The sequence below is a fragment of the Nanorana parkeri genome, unplaced genomic scaffold (genome assembly GCF_000935625.1).
Source record: "Nanorana parkeri isolate BGI_ZX_2015 unplaced genomic scaffold, ASM93562v1 scaffold1371, whole genome shotgun sequence".
In the NCBI taxonomy this organism is placed as follows: domain Eukaryota; kingdom Metazoa; phylum Chordata; class Amphibia; order Anura; family Dicroglossidae; genus Nanorana; species Nanorana parkeri.
The window spans coordinates 101,769-118,691 of record NW_017307639.1 but is presented as its reverse complement, the minus strand read 5'-3'; the positions used below and the strand labels follow the sequence as shown (position 1 = coordinate 118,691).

Here is a 16,923-nt window from a genome sequence, read left to right as displayed (position 1 = left end):
ATCTTGTTGTTATCAAAGTAGGGTACAAATATTTTTGTGCTCCACCATGGTGCACCATATGCGCCACTATTAAAAACTTGCCTTGTGCTTTATTCAGCATGCGGATCATTTTTCATTTTTTCAACACCATGCTATTAAACCTTTGGTTTTATTTCATTTTTACTATGGTGCACCACATGCACATATAAAATATTAAAATAAAGAAAATACTCACTGTCTCCAATTTTGTTCTGTCCATTATTAATGCCTATCTCTGATTAAGAAGACTCCCCTTGCAGTGGGGCTACCCCCACACTGCTAGGGTTAACTGCTCGTTTTGGTCTAATGGTCCTTTGTAAAGCGCTTTTACTTACCTGATCCCCCTCTCCTGCTGCCTCCATTACTTGTAGTTTATTTCCCTCTCCGCTCCAGCGGTCGGAGGTCTGCCGATATCATCACATATACAGCCTATAGCCCTGCATTATAAGTGAGGATGCCAAGGTACAGTCCATGAGCTGAGGCAGAGGGGAGAGAGGTGAACACTGACGGTGGGGGAGTGGGGATCAGATAAGTAAAATTGCTTTACACCATACCCCTAGACATAAATGAGCGGTTAACCCTTGCAGTGTAGGGGCAGCCCCACTGCAAGGGAAGTCTTCTTCTTTACCCGGGAAAGGCTTTTTTAAAATTAAATTTTATTTAATTTATTGATTAACACTGAAAATAACTGACCTATAGGAGGAGGTTGTGTGTGTTGGGGGTGTTACAAAAATAACCGGGGCTTCAAGTATGCCTCTGAAACCAGCCAAGTATCCCAAGTGCCAGTGTAAAAGCGAGTTTCAAGGCCCAGACGTTAGTGGAATGTCTGATAGTACCCTCATGCAATTTATGCTTTGCAGTCATTCTTATTATCAGTGACCCTGAGGTACAAGGAGAGCTGGAGGACGGCAAGAAGCCACATCTGCCAGGACAAGGTGCACAGATAGGCGTCTAAACCTATCTGTGTAAAATAAAACACTTGAAGGCAAAGCAAACAGCACTTGTGATTTTAGCAGAAGTACAAAGAGCCAACATCTAAGCAGATCCATAATCTTCCACACACAATAGTCCTACGTTTAATGCTGCAGTCGAGCATTTCTCACACAAACGCACATGACTTTCTGTTCACACACTTCTATACACAGACAGGCTTGTATTTTTTTTAGGGTCAATCTCACATTAATCTCACCCTTGCAAACAGGCTTTTAGGCTATCACTTCCCCTACATTATATCTTCTTGCTGACTCAGCTCTGAGTAATCAGCCTGTCTGAATAATGACATTTGAGGCCCAGCTGTGCTTGCATAATCCAGACAACCCCCTTCCTCTATGTTTTCAGCATTCAGGGAACCAGTTCGAGCAGGATCCTCTCCTCCCGTCAACCAGGCACCGGTGTCCCGAGAGCACTGTCCAAAACAACCCATCCCCCATATCCGCAGAGATGAGAGTCAGGGCCAGAACCAAGATCCAATCAACACGTATTAACTGCTTAGTGACGGCGACAATTTCACTCCCACAGGAGCCTCAACCTTCTTACAGCTATTGTTTCTCCTATGGTGACCTACAGTGACCGATTCATTTGCTAGTCATCAATCCTTTGTAGTGGCTGAAGGGCATTGTGTACACAATTTAACTCAATCTCCTCATATCTTCTACCCCGCATATAAAAAGGTAGACGTGTATCACATCCCCCTTCGTAACAGCACCCTTTTCATCTACAGTCTGTCTGGTTATAGGTCATTAGACAAACAGCAAAGTTTATTTCAATCTGTATGATCAGCTGCTAGTAAGATTATACTGCAACACAATGTCAAAACACTAAGGCTCAGCTCACATATATGCAATGTGGGTGCATGTGCGTTGCTGCACGAGATCCTGCATCGCATGTTGCAATGTTAGCTGGTGAGCTATGCAGTGCAATTATTTCTTAATGGCACCGAAACAAACTTAGCTGTGCATTGTATTGCACCACATCACATGGTAACCATATGACATATGATGCGGTGAAAAAAATAAAAAAATAAAAAGTTGCTTGCACCTCTTTGAGTGCCCTATTAACTCTTGTAGGCAGCCCATACAAAATGAATGGGCTTACACAGTGCATTACAATGCACCATGCAGCACCTCAGCTATGTCACGTCACATCACATCGGTGTGAATGGGGGCTTACATGCACAGGCCCCTCTGATAAATTTTGCTGGTTCATCCAGAATCATTCAAATTTGCTCTTTGCATGCAAGCCCCATTCACACCTATGTGATGCGACATAGTAGAGGTGCTGCATGGTGCATTTTTCTTACATTAGAGCAAGGTAAGAACCTCTGTCAGTTACTGATTGCCATCTCTTGATAGAACTTGACAGAGGTTATAGCCTTTTCCAACTCCAACTAAAACCAAACATATGTTTTAGCTGGAGTTGGGCTTTAAAGAATGGCCAAACCTGTTTGGGGTAAAGTTGATCCAAAATTGATTGTTTGGACAGCAGATGCCAATAGCATGCCCATCTCCTCCCTCCACTATAGGATGGTTGTACCATTGAGCACAGTAGGCCTGTGCTTATTAGACAGAAGAGGCAAAGAGTCAGCCACACTTTTGTTTTACAATCATTAGAAATTCAACCAATATTTACACATTGTCACAATGTTCAAAACTAGGATATAAACATTGTAAAAGAGGTGATCACAACAGTGATGGTGGTTTTGGCACCAAAGTTTGTGTGCCTACAGGCTCCAGTGATAGCACTGTATCCTTTAACTTGATAGGAACTTGCAACAACTTCCTAGAAAAAGCTTTTGCGTAAAAGAAAATTGTCCAGTGGCAGGATTCAGAATGCATGGCTGTCCACCATCTAATCTCTGTAGGCAGCTATACCGAGAAAAGCAAGGCGGAGCAGTTTAGATAATAGTAATGTACTCCATCTGTATATCAGCTTATTGGCACTCCAATTTAAATAAGCCATTTACAAATGATAAATGTGCCATTTCTGCTTTTCAATACGTATTATACATGGTGCTGTAGTGACAGTCTTCACCAACCCTCTAATCATGTATTCAGCCACACTAATCTATGTGTAAAAATGTTGTAAAATATACAAAATGCAGATATTCATATACCAATTTGCAATATCCTTCCCTGGAACTACTAACCAGGTGTCTGTTGTGTGTATAGAGATACATTCCCTTGGGTTAGAAATGTAGCCTTTTCCATTTGAATACACTGCTGCCCATGCTTGAGTCCAAAATACAGAGGCTGACCTGCTTTGTCTGGAATTTAAATGCCACCTCAATAGGACATGTTTCGACCAAAGAAACAGTCAAATGCAGCCTCTGAACTGTGCTCTATACTACTTTATTGAGGTCAAAGGGAATCTAGTGAGAAACTCTGCTGCTTTAAATCCACATCAAATTCAAACCCTCTACAGAAGCGCTTACACAAGCATGTTGTGGTTGTATATTCACATTGACTACCAGCCAACTGCAGTTGTGTTGTGTGTATTTAATTAGGTTGGATAGATGCAGTTGTTTAAACGTAAAGCCATATGATGAAGACACTTACAGATACTGCAGATCACACTTATTTAATATCTCAAAGCAAATCAAGAAGGTGTTGGACGTGCTCTAAATCAGCGGTTCTCAACCTTTCTAGTGCCGCGACCCTTTGATAAAGTTGTGGCGACCCCTAACAGTAAAATTATTTTCGTTGCTCCTTCGTCGCTGAAATTTTGCTACCGTTAGAAAGCGGCTCCCAGCCGCCCGGGAGAGAAACACTTTCTCCCGGAAAGGTTTGTTTTGCTCGATCAAGCAGAGTAAACCTTTCCCTGCTCTGGTTTTATTTTTTTTCTGACATTGGAGTCGCCGGCTGTCGTCAGTCATAAAAAAAAAATCCCAGCATAGGAAGGCATAGCTAGATGATTCCTATTGGCTATTTCAATTTGCAATATCTAATAGCAAGCTGGCTATTGCACCCGCCCTCTGCTGCTGTCAATCACTAGAAGCGGACCCGATGGAGAACTTCAGGCCCCCCACTGCTGATTGACAGCAGCAGTGGGTGGGTGCAATAGCTAGTTTGCTATTGCAAAGTAAAATAGCCAATAGGAATCTAGCTATGCATTCCTATGCTTTTTTTTTTTCTGACTGACGGCGGCTCCGATGCCAGAAAAAAACAAAAAACACCAGAACAGGGAAAGGTTTACTCTGCTCGATCGAGCAGAGTAAACCTTTCCAGGAGAAAGTGTTTCTCTCCCGGGCGGCCGGGAGCTGCCATCTAATAGCGGGAGACTAGACTCCGGGAGAGTTAGGATGTCTTTAGGCGACCCCTGGCAAATCGTCATTCGACCCCCGAGGGGGGTCGCGACCCACAGGTTGAGAACCGCTGCTCTCAATGAACCAAACATGACATTGTTTGTATGTCTAAGGCCAGTTTAACCACCTCCCGTCCGCCGATCGTTGAAAGACGGCCGGATGTGAGTCTCCTGAATGAGGGTGGGCGTCTTTAGACGTCCTTCGTGCCCGCGTGCGTCCCCAAGGATTTTAAACGGCCATCACCCGATCGCTTGTATGATACAAGTGAAGGTGCGCCCCCTCCTTACCTCTGGTCACCGTCGTTGTCCCCGCCGCCGCTATCACGGGCATCCATCCGGTCCGGGCAATGTCTGTGCACTGAGAACGGAGGGAGATCACGACCCGATCTCCCTCCGCTCTCCTCCCAGTCTCTGAATGCAGGAAGTGATGTATATTACATCACTTCCGCATTCCTCTGTCACTCTCCAGTACAGAAACCGGAGAGAAGCTGATGGAGCAGATCTGTGCTTCATCAGCTTCTCTTGGGGTCCCTAGGTGACATTAGGGGTCTTAGAGACTGCTGATGTCTCCATAAAGGGGACCCATCACTGTAATTTGTTATCACATAGGGTGCTAAGAAGTACCCTATGTGATAACAATAAAGTTAAGTGTAAAAAAAGTTTAAAAAAAATAATTGCTCATAAAAATGTACACAAAACAAAAAAAAACACAATTTTTTTTTTTAAAGTCCCCCACCCCCACATAAATGCGACATGCAAAAACGACGATTGCTCCAATTATGCCGCACGTGTTACATATCGCCGCAAACGTCGCAATGAGTGCAATAATTTTAGGGCCATCAATCACTGATGACACTAAATTGATGAGCGGTAATAGCTTTTAAAGCGTCGCCTCTGACCAATTTTGGCCATCGTGTTTTTTTGCGATTTCGCGGGCGTGCGCAATTTTAAGGCTTGACATGTTTGGTGTCTATTTACCCGACTTTTATATTTTAGCAAAAAATTGGGTAAAAATAAATGTTTCCTAAAATAATAAAGGGAAAACCATTTTTAAAAAAAAATATTCATTACTTTTTTTGTTATATAGTAAAAAATAAAAACCTCAGTGGTGATTAAATACCACCAAAAGAAAGCTCTATCGGTCCCCAAAAAATGGTATAAAATAAATTTCAGTACAGCGTTGATGACGGAATAAACGTCAGCCAAAGTACCGCAGCGCTGAATACTGAAAAATGGCCTGGTCAGGAAAGGGTTGTAAACACCCTGGTCAGCAAGTGGTTAAAGACTCCTGTAGACACTACCGGTTGACCAGTTTTAGAGAAAAAATTGTGATCATCTTGGATTCATTTTGCTGGGCAACTGGTATTTGCCGCTCATTGAACACTGTCTCTCAGGGTATCTGCTCAATGCAAACTCCTCCAGGCATTCCACAAACGCAATATGTCAACCACCAGCTCACATTTATGACCAGCTTTGGATTGAGCTCTGTGCAAGCGTAAAGTATATATCTTAGAGGCATTAAGTGTTACGTCAATCATTATCTATGACATGGTAAAAAATCTCTCTCTCTTTTCTCATGTTGGCTGTGATCTTTGCAAATTACATTAGAGAAACCAGCAAAAGTATACTTATAGTACTCCTGTGAACCTCTATTGTGGTTCTCAGAATTTAAATGAAATAGTTGATAATGAATTCTCAAGCCAGATTTCACAGACTACATTGGCAGTAGTTAAAGTAATGGTAACATTATGAAGTTTGAGGTAGTTATGGGAGCCTCTGACTTTATAAAAAGCTTTAATAGTACTATATATTACTCAATTGTTAGCAATGCTGGCTTGCAGTGCTAAGGTTTTTAGTTTCTTCCTTGCTTGATACTTCATAGGATTCCCCTAATTGTTCTGGTTTCATTATACAATCTACAACACATCGACACCACTGCCTTATGCCTACTCTGACCCTGGTTTTATGTATGAAGCTGTAGAGAACTGTAACTGTTAGCTCCAGCAGGGCTGATGTAAATGGCTCTGTGTTTCCCATAAAGCAATGTATAATGGGTATTTAGACAGCATATACATCAATATTGTAGATCTTCTCAGTGATCATAGTTAGGGTTAAGTAAATAAGTTTATCATACCTGGATACAATATCTTTGAATGACATACCACTTAAAAATGTTATATTGATAGACAGGTGTTATATTGATACAGGTGTTATTACAGTGTATGTTACTCACACAAACAGACAGCTGCTAAGAGGCGAAGTCCAGACTCAGGGGCAAAACACGTTGGGAAAAGAGGTTGCAGTACATAGTTGGAAAAGGTCAGTGCAATGACTGCTTGATTTGTAGGATAAATCACTAAGACAGCAATCCATAGTCGGAGGAACCTGCAATGAAATAGACAGACCGTGAACTGAGGTAGATCACCAGAGCTATCTTACTACAGTAAACTCCCCATTATCCGGCATCCATGGGGATTGGTAGATTCTGGATAAATGTAATTTCTGGTTGCTTGAGAGTTACTAATAAAAATAAGTCTAGCTAATGCCATACCCCATACTATACCATATTATAACACACTCTTTATTGACTTCAATAATATTGAAATGCAGTAATCAAAAGCAAAGACAAATAGACACACAATCATTTCCAGGATAATACATGCCCCATATTAGCAAAACAGTGAGTGCACATGGGATTTTTTTTCTGGTTAGATGAGAGTTTGTTAGTTGAATACCAGATAACTGAGAGTTTACTGTACAGTGTAATGTTCAAGTTTCCCCCTTGTTAGTAGATTCAACACCTACCCTGCAAGTCCCCCAAAGATATCCTTAACGTATGAATAGTCTCCTCCAGACTTTGGGATAGTGACTCCAAGCTCAGCATAACACAGAGCTCCTATTGCAGTGATAATGCCTGTAACAATCCAGACGATGAGTGCCATTCCCACTGAACCAGCATTTTCCAGTACTCCTTTAGGTGATACAAATATACCAGAGCCAATAATATTACCTGCAAGAGAAGTGACAATTCTTTAATTAATTAACATGTCTACTACAAAGTAACTCCGATAAAATTTAGAAATGGTTAGATTTCAGAAAGCAGTTCAAAACATGAAAAATCAAGAAGTATATGCAGGCCTTAGTATAGAGTCAGTGCTAGTAGGTCTGTGTTGACTAGGCTTGATCTAGAGTGAGAGCCAATAGGTCTGTGTTTACTAGGTTCAATCTAGAATTAAGGCCTCCAGGTCTGTGTCAACTTAGCTCAATCTACAATTAGGACTAGTAGATCTGTGTTGACTAGGCTTGATCTAAAGTTAAGGCCAGCGGTCTGTGGTGACTGAGCTAAATCTAGAATTCGGACCAGTAGGTCTGTGTTGACTGAGCTCAATCTAGAATTGGGGCCAGTAGGCCTTTGTTGACCAGAAGTTGGCTATCCGTTGGCTATCCATTGGCTAATCACTATAGTTATGCCATTGTTTTCTTCTTTTCAAAAGCTGAGCAGCTAAATAATGCAGTAAACAGTAGCATGATAGAAGACTGCATACACCATCTGACCCTGCTGACGTTACCTTTTCCGGATGTTTGCGATGAAAACGCGCTGTCATTTTACTGTTGAAATCTGCCGGCAAGTTTCTAAGCTTTTAAATGCGGGTAGATCTTATATTCTGAATGATGTGAAACCTCGCGCCACTACTCTAATCAAGTTAAGCAGCAGCTGAAATCTGTGTGGTCAGATATAACGTATGAAATTAATGAAATTAATGGTAAAAGCCGCGCGGCTTTTACCATTAATTTCAGATCTTATATTCTATAATAAACCTTGTTGAGATCTTACTGCACAATGAGCGATTATTATTTTTTTCTGATATGGTGATGTGAGCGGTGATCATTGGATTTGGATTGGGAGACCAAGTGGTTTTGGATTGCGAAGGAACAATGGATGTACCGGATAAGCAATTGCATGTGGCTCTGATACATTATTACATCATGCCTTATCTGACCATCTAACTTTAGATGGTCGTTTATTTCCGGTGAGTGCGCTGAAAGGAAGCGGTGTTCATTCACGAGGAGAGTGACACTTTCTATTCTGTTCTTAGCACTTGGATGCATTGAAGAATATTTGGGCACTTTCTTTTACGGAATTGTTTAGGACATAGGGATTTAATCACAATCATCTTAAGACACAAATTAGTGTGTGGAGCACACTGGTATTACATTACTATCACAAACTATTGTTTGACACTTTACCCATTTATAGTATTTATTGCATATGTACCATTGATTGGTCACTTATAATATTTATTGCTTATCAATTACAAGTATTATCTGAATTGCACTTTTATGTGATTTATATAATTATCTTCATTTAACAGATTTAGCACTAGATTGCACTTTATACACGGTTACTCTTCTGAATATTTAGCACTGTGCTCTTTTTGATTCACATAACTACAAGTGGTTACACTTTGAGCATAGCAGCTTTCTATTCTATACAAGATTAGGGTTCCATAGGGCAGTGTAATACTATTAACAAGATAAAGAACATTTTTTATCTGCAAAGGCTGTCACTGTGCAAATGATTTAAAGATCCGCAGTGTCCAGGCACAGGGCAGCATCAAGCTCTTTCAGCTCTGTGCCAATTGCTGCTGTTCAGAGATTTTAAATCAGTTTAATGAAAGGTGCCAAAAGAGCTGATTTGGCAACAGTAACAATGTTAATTTAAAAGAATGAAACAGATTGCTACACTGATTCACTCAGTTTTACAACAATGTGATATTGCTTAATATGTAGCAAGCTTGCCTCAATGCTCCTCTCCTGAGAGAAACAGGGAAGCTACCATTACTGCATGTCAGTCTGCAAATGATAGTTTCCTGACTGGTATCCTGACCCTCTTACCTCAATATTTTGATTCACTGACCCAGAACCAGTATACAGATAGGACCTTTTGACTTCACTCTGAAATTTTCCTGATCTGAATAGTTGTTCCAGTTCAGTGATTCAGAAGCCATTGAAGCTGGGGAGCCAGTGTGACAGCCAGAAAACTAGCATTATCAAAAGGTATTCACGCAATGGCAGCCTGCAGGTCAATTAACTAGATGGATTGAAAGCATTTGGATTAGCCTTCTGGCTTCCTCAGGAAATCCTCAACATTTTCATACACCGCCATACCTTTCATGATGCAGGAAGGCTTTGGATGTGAAGGGGCAACTCTGATGTAATAAAAGACTCTGATGTGAAAGGGGGATCTTGGGATGAAGGGGAGGGGGCCTTCTGATGTGAAGGTGGGGCTTCTGGTGTGAATGAAAACTTGTGATGTTAAGGGGGACACCAATGTGAAAGGATGGGGTTCTGGTGTACAGGAGAGCTTATAGTGAAAGGGGGGCTCTGATGTGAAAGGAGGGGGCTCCTGATGTTAAGGGGGGGCTCCTGATGTTAAGGGGGGGCTCCTGATGTTAAAAAAGGTTGAGAAGTGATGGTTTAGACCATTTTTTAAAAATTATTAATTTGCAATGGACAACTAAAATACCCCATGTTTGACCACTGCCTAGCATGACCATCACAAATTATTGTGTGGTGACTCTACAACTATAATTTGTAATTTGCGGGACAAGCAATGCTATACAGAGGTTACATTGGCACTGAACCAACCGGACAGGGAAAAGTTCAAGAATAATGAAAAGGATTTCTCAGTGCTGTGAGAGAGCACCGAATCCTATTACAGGTTCAGCGTGGTACAAGATCTAAACCCAGACAGTCTTGTGATCAGAATTAACTGCCTCACGGCTCTGGATATCATGAGACTGAACCTTTCCACCTGAGGACAGGACTAAGCTTGAATACTATGCCAAGCAAAACCTTGAAATGGCCTTCATTTTAAAACACACTTCTTTCATAAACCTAAAGATTAATTGCTATAATAGGCAAAAACGAGAGTACTCTCTTACTTCCTTCACCTGATAAGGCTACAGTCAAAAGCCATGAACCAATCAATGTGGCATGACATTTAGCTAAGTGCACAGCATTTTCTATAAAATATCATGCAACGTGAAGTCCAACTAGACATATGGACTGACATCTAATCAGAGAGATATAGGAAGAATGGACATCTGGACAGACAGAAATACTGTATTATTTACACTTAGGACTTAGGCCTGGCCATGCTGGCTATCCCTTAAGACTCATCTCTTCAGGGAAGTCTATCCCACCTCAACCATCACGTTCTCAAATAATCAATTCCCACACAGCAATTTCCTCATGAATCACTCGCCCTTCCCTTTTAGATTGTAAGCCCTCAGGGGCAGGGTCCTCCTTACCATCTTGTCTTGAATTGCATTGTGATCATCTTCCTTATATTGAAAAGCGCTGCACAAACTGTTGGTGCTATATATAAAAGTCCTGAATAATAATAATAATAAATAATAATAGCTACATCTGTGGTATAAGCATTTTAAACAATTTGTGGGCAAGGTGCATCTAATGGACTGCCACTAAGCACCCCTGGCTAACCTTGTCCCAGAAGTTCTTGCAGGACAGGAAATTACACACTAAGGGGCTGCATTGATGGTCTTGTGTGCTTTAAGTAGGTTTTGCATTCCCATACAAGTCTATGGAAATGCAAAACACACTCTACTTCAGGTCATTCGCACCTGTCAAATTTCGAATGATCTCAAATTGATGTCAAACAGATGCCATTAACACAACCCCTTAAGCTGCTGCTCAGTGGAATTTTGGCTAGAGCAAAGGTGCCCATACACCTTACGATTATCGTACGATAATCGTATGCGATCGACTTTTCGTACGACAATCGTCAGGTGTATGGGTAGTGTGCAACCGCCAGTACTGTACAATCGTACAACTTTTGTCTTTCCTGCATGTTCCGAAACTTCAGTCGATCGTATGATTTTCGCAAGGTTGGTGGCGTTTACGTACGTCAAAAGTCGTACGATTAACACTGCTCATGCGCAAACAAAAATACATGCAGTCAATTACCGCAATTCGTCCAGGTGGTTTTTTTTTTAACTACCGCTAATTGAACCTTGCGATAATCAGGGCAGGATGGGGCCGCCGTACGACAATCGTACGACGGTTCGATCGTCGGGCGAAAAGTTTCGGACGATAATCGTAAGGTGCATGGGCACCTTAAGGCTTCACAGAGTCCTGCTGTGACTGGGCTAAAATGAAAAAGCTTTCTAGTCTGGCTTAAAGCCTCATAAATCATCCCATATAAGTAATATAACATGAACTATGCGTACATGTATGCACATTTGGGGTTACAGCCTTCCAGCCTTTTCTTTTAGGGTGTGGTGTTTTTCTGCAGCATGGAGTGAACGGGGACATTTCTTATTGCGAAGGGATTAAGGTACATTGTGCTATTACATTCCTCCCAGGGAATGTTTTTTTTTAATAACTGATGAAATGCAATAACACAGATAAAAAGGTCATCACAGCTGATAACAGTTTAATAAAAAAAATACACTGATCTGCCATGAAATAGGTAACCCTTACACTGCAAGCATAACTCGCATCTTCTGAAGTATTGGGACTAGCAATCCTCCACCCACACTCATAGGTGTTCTATTACCTGCAGAATTCCATGGAAATGCTTGGCCTCAATCAGCATTTGCAGAGTTAACAATTCCAACAGGTGACTTTGCCCCTAGTATTAAGAGGCTGTACTCAAGACTTGCTTGACTTTGCATTTTGTCAACCTTTGGTCTGTCTATATCTATCTATAAAGCATAATATGCCTGGAAAGAGTGATGATTAAAGTTCCTCGTATGTAGTCAGTTATTTGCCATCACGCATAGGTAAGCCAAATAAAAGAGCGCCAAATGATCGTCTCAATAGTCCAAAAGTCCTTAAAAATATCACAGGACAGTAGACAGGTTCCAAGGCCTTGGACTATATTGCAATCAGTATCTTTTGGGCTCAAAGCATAAACTTCTAAATGCAAATCTTAAAACAGGAGTGAAAGTTAATATGAGGAAGCATCTCCATTAGCTGCAATGTGGTGTAGTATGTGGCGTTACGTGTCATCATGAATAAAGATGTCACCAGCACAAGAGTTTCCAAATCAGTGCAAATCCATTTTATTGATATGTCACTCAAATGACTTTTGAGTGACATCAATAAAATGGATTTGCACCGATTTGGACACTCTCGTGCTGGTGACTTCTTCATTCAAGTTTCACTATGAGCGGCGCCATCCAGTCATTACGAGCACCCGTTATATTTTTGGGGGGGGATATCCGGTAAGGATTGCTGCACGATATATGGATATTGTAAGTTTTCATCAGGCCCAAGAACATCATGCAATATCTGCCAACTTCGACTTTTGACCGCATGATCATGTAATATGACTATTATAATTTGCAATTTTTTTTTCTTTTAGGCAATTACATTTAGAAAGTGAATAGAATTCACCAGATCATTTTCTGTAACTCAATATTGCACAAAATTGTGCAACAATATTCAAGTAATCACAGTGGTCTCTACTACCTGTGATGTGACTGATACTGAGCATTGTGCTGCTACAAACCTCCCAACTGGCCCTCATTAGGAACAGAATCCCTTGATCCTCTGTCATTACCTGCAGTGCCCTCATTTTAGTGTGATGGTAGATATCTATGAAAAGATACTACAAAACCTTCATCTTATATCTCAATGATCTTGTTTGTCATTTTAAAAAGCCAGTATAATGGAAAAGGAATGGCAAAAAAATATAATTCTGGGTTTACACAATCATTTTTGGTAGGGTTGCACAGATACTTTTCGAGTACCAGTGCAGATACTTGGCATTTTCATGAGAACTACCAGGGTTGCAGCTGGGACCAGGCTCTGGCACTCCACCACTGTCCTGAAATCATGAGTCTGTATTGTTTTAGAAAAACTGTCACATGACAATAAACAAAAATTTATCAGTACTCATACTTGTAAGTACTCGGCAAGTACCAGTACTCGTACTCGCAAAACTGGTATCTGTGCATCCCTTTATTTATAGTTATAAAAACAAAATCATACATTAAAACAGAGATGTACAAATCCCAGGAGCTCCGTGTGCTCCTTACAAATGACAGCTGCCTCCTATTTTTTGAATTTGTCTCTACTGTAGTCTTGGAGCTCAAAAGTATCGGTACATGTACTTGTACCTGTACCGAGTACTGTACTTGGTATCTGTGCAACCCTAATTTTTGGTATATAAATTCTTAATGGTCTGCATAAGTGGGAGCGTTGTGGGGTGTGTCCATTGCCTAAATACATTGAGGGGAATTTATCAACACTGGAGCAGACAAAATCTGGAGCAGCTGTGCACAGCAACCAACCAATCAGCTTCTATTTTCAAAGCTTAACTGAACCAATTGAAGATAGAAGCTGATTGGTTACTATGGGCATTTGCTCCAGATTCTGTCTGCTCTCATTTTAATAAATTCCCCCCATTGTGCTGGAAGGTGTGCGTCTTTCTCATTTCAGAAAGTTGGGAGGTATGCTACTGTCTGCCAATGCTCATGACTGGCCCATATGCTTATTGAAATAAATAATGTGGGGTCGAAAGAGACCACTGCAGCACCTTACTATTCATGAAATATGTAATGAAATGGTTAAGGGTACACATAATTCAAGAAGTGTGCAAACAATGCAACCTGCTTCTGAGATATGAAAAAAAAAAAACTTAAATAGTAGTTAAGCAATGCGTCATGTGTAATATTGACTGCTGCAGTCTTACCAAGTAACCAATCAATATAATATCTTCATCATGAGATGAAAGGCTCTTTTATATCACGGTGATTCTTCAGCTCTATACCACAGTAGGCACAATTGTCTTTATATGACCAGGTTCCGCTGGTTCTAAAACAAAATTACTAGAGTATCTTTAACTGACCAATCAGAAATCAGATAAGTCTAATGGACAGCTTTCCTGTGCATATATTTATTTGGCTGCAGGGCTGCTTGTTTATGACTTATTCGGTATGCCCAATATCGTATGCTGGCAAATCTGACCTCTAATAACCTTTTACCAATGAATCACAATCCTAGGGCTGGCAATATACTATAGCAGTTTGCACATGTTCAAGAACAGAGAACCCCTGAGGCTTTCACATTTTTTTTAAATCAGAATGATGCATACATAGCCAGGCACAACTACAGCATGCTGCATGTGAAAAGATACTAAAACCTTACATTCCGTCTCCCACTACCCTGCATACATCTACCATCGTCAGTGGTCTCTATAAATAGATGTTCACACGTAACCCTCTCATCTATTATTCAGAGGGGAAAAAAAAAAAAAACACAAGAAGACTAGGGCTATAAGACTGCTGCAATCTATGGGCCATACGGAACAAGTGGAGGAAAGGGGGAAGGGAGTCAGATTATGAAGATAGGAGAGCAAGGCAGGCCTTGTAATGTTTTATAGAAGGAAAGCAAACATCAACTGATTTATGCGTTAGTGAAAAGCTTTAAACTATAATTTAGGCTCCATTCACACCTAAGCGCAAGTGTAGGGTGGCAATTTAGAGGCTTTTCTTGTACAATTGCATGCATGGAAAATGTAGGTGTGAATGGGGCCTTCTTTCTAAAGTCTGTCTTTCTGTACCTGCTCAACCTTTGCATATAGCTTTAAGGGCCTGATTATACATCTATGCTTAAAAAAAACGTGCTTTTTATCATGCGTTTTAGGTCCATTTTATAATGCATTGTGGCGTTTTCTACATGTTTTTGTGCCCTTTTTATGTGCTTAAAGGGGAAGAGAACTTCACTGTATAGCTCTCTGCATTAAAAGACATGTATAGTATTTTTTTTATAGGATATCTGCATGTCCTACCATTTATTTCTTGTGGAAACTATGTAAGTGGCAATTTTTATAGACCCACTCTGAACAAACTATGCCCCCCCCCTTCCCAACTCCCATTCTTCCCTCCCACCCCCCTTTAACCCATCCTGTAGGGTTTTTTTTTTTTTTCCTTACCTGCAAGCAAGTTATACTCACCTAATCCCTCCTGTAAGTCCATCTCGTAGGCTGTTTCTGAGTTCGGCAGATCGTTATTCCAGCGTAGCAGACGATCCCCCACTGGCTACTCATCTTGCGATTATGTTTTTTCTTTAATCAGGTTAAGTATACAATATATTGCATATTTATATTCTGTGTTCACCGTTTGAGCTATCTGGTAAAGCTCAATGCTCCACATATTAGCTATGATATTAGCTATGTATCTTTCTCAGTTTTGCTTAAAGAAGCCCATTGTTTATTTAACGCAGCGGGGTTGAGTAAAAATAGTCTGAGCTGGATGGAAAATTCTCGGCTGAGAAGCGACTACATTCTATCAGATGCGGTCACTGTTTGGGTATTCAGACAGCCCGAGGTGTAGCGGTTGTTTGAATACAATAGTCGAATAGAGATTCCTCCATCCACTGTGTTTAGCGTGGATTGGAAAATTGATTCCTCTCGTTCAACCCGCAGGGCTGAAGGTACAAAAGTAAAACGGAAAGGTTTTTCTAAAGAAATATCATTAGCATGGTGATAGATATGGGAGGAACCAGGGAAGGCTAAATAGAAGCAGAATAAACTTCAGCTTTGAAGCCTGTCTACATCACGAGACATAAACTTCTTGTTACCTCGAATGAAATTGGAAAATTAGGATATCAAATGGCAACTAGACAAGTAAAATCTTTGTAAAAACGATGTTATTGCCAGTAAATGTAATCTCTATAATGAACCACAATAAAAGCACTATAATAGCAATAAGCATAAAACTCCAATCAGATTATGCCCATTTGATCAGCCATGAAAATCCAAAACAGCTTGTTCATCATTCCCTCAAAGATGAATGATCCGCTGGGAGTGTCTTCTATATTTTAGAGATAGATGATCATGTCTATGGGTAAGATCATATAAACTGGTATCTTAAAAGGAATACTGTGCTGAGAGATACAGTATGTAACCTGCTACTGCTATTCTCCTTTTAAAGAAGAACGCCGGGCAAAAATGTTATTAACCCATGCAATGGGGCTACCCCCACACTACAAGGGTTAAGTGCTCATTCTGTTCTAGGGAAGAAAATAAAAAAATTATGTTGACAGCACTTCCTCCTGCCTGTCTCCTCTTTGTTTCAGCAATGGCATGTGCCTCCGCATCTTCACATCCCATACACTGTATAGAACGTGATGACTCAGGGACCTTAGATCACTGCAGCAGAGGGGGAAAAAGGCTCAAGGGACTGGTCTAAGAACAAGCCTGCTTAAAGGATCGGGTGAGTATAATTTTGTTATTTTCCTCCCTAGACCACAATGAGCACTTAACTCTTGCAGTGCGGGGGTAGCCCCACTGCAAGGGTTTAACATTCTTCTTAAGAGTTCTTTAGAGGGTTAAGAGTTCTTAAAAATACTACTTGCCTGGCTAATCCAGTGGCTTCAATAGACTCTCAAGAACTACACAGATCATGAACAATCTGAAGTCAGAGACACCCAGGAAACTGGCATTTTTTAGGACATCAGATACATATTCTTCTAGTCAAGGTGTCCTTTAAGAGTGGTAATCAATAAATGTATCTATTTGATTATGTGAGAAATTATATATATATATATATATATAAAGAGTGACACATATAC

General features: G+C 40.7%; 1 protein-coding gene across 1 annotated transcript in view; it reads right to left on the bottom strand.

Annotated features, from left to right (window-relative positions):
* The window catches only part of SLC7A8 (solute carrier family 7 member 8), a 48,450-nt gene that overhangs the window by 24,929 nt on the left and 6,598 nt on the right, over positions 1-16,923 (bottom strand). The window contains exons 3-4 of the mRNA XM_018569644.1: positions 7,123-7,327; positions 6,551-6,702 (exon numbers count right to left, since the gene is read on the bottom strand). Coding sequence (XP_018425146.1) covers positions 6,551-6,702; positions 7,123-7,327 — 357 coding nt within the window. The remainder of the gene's footprint in view (positions 1-6,550; positions 6,703-7,122; positions 7,328-16,923) is intronic.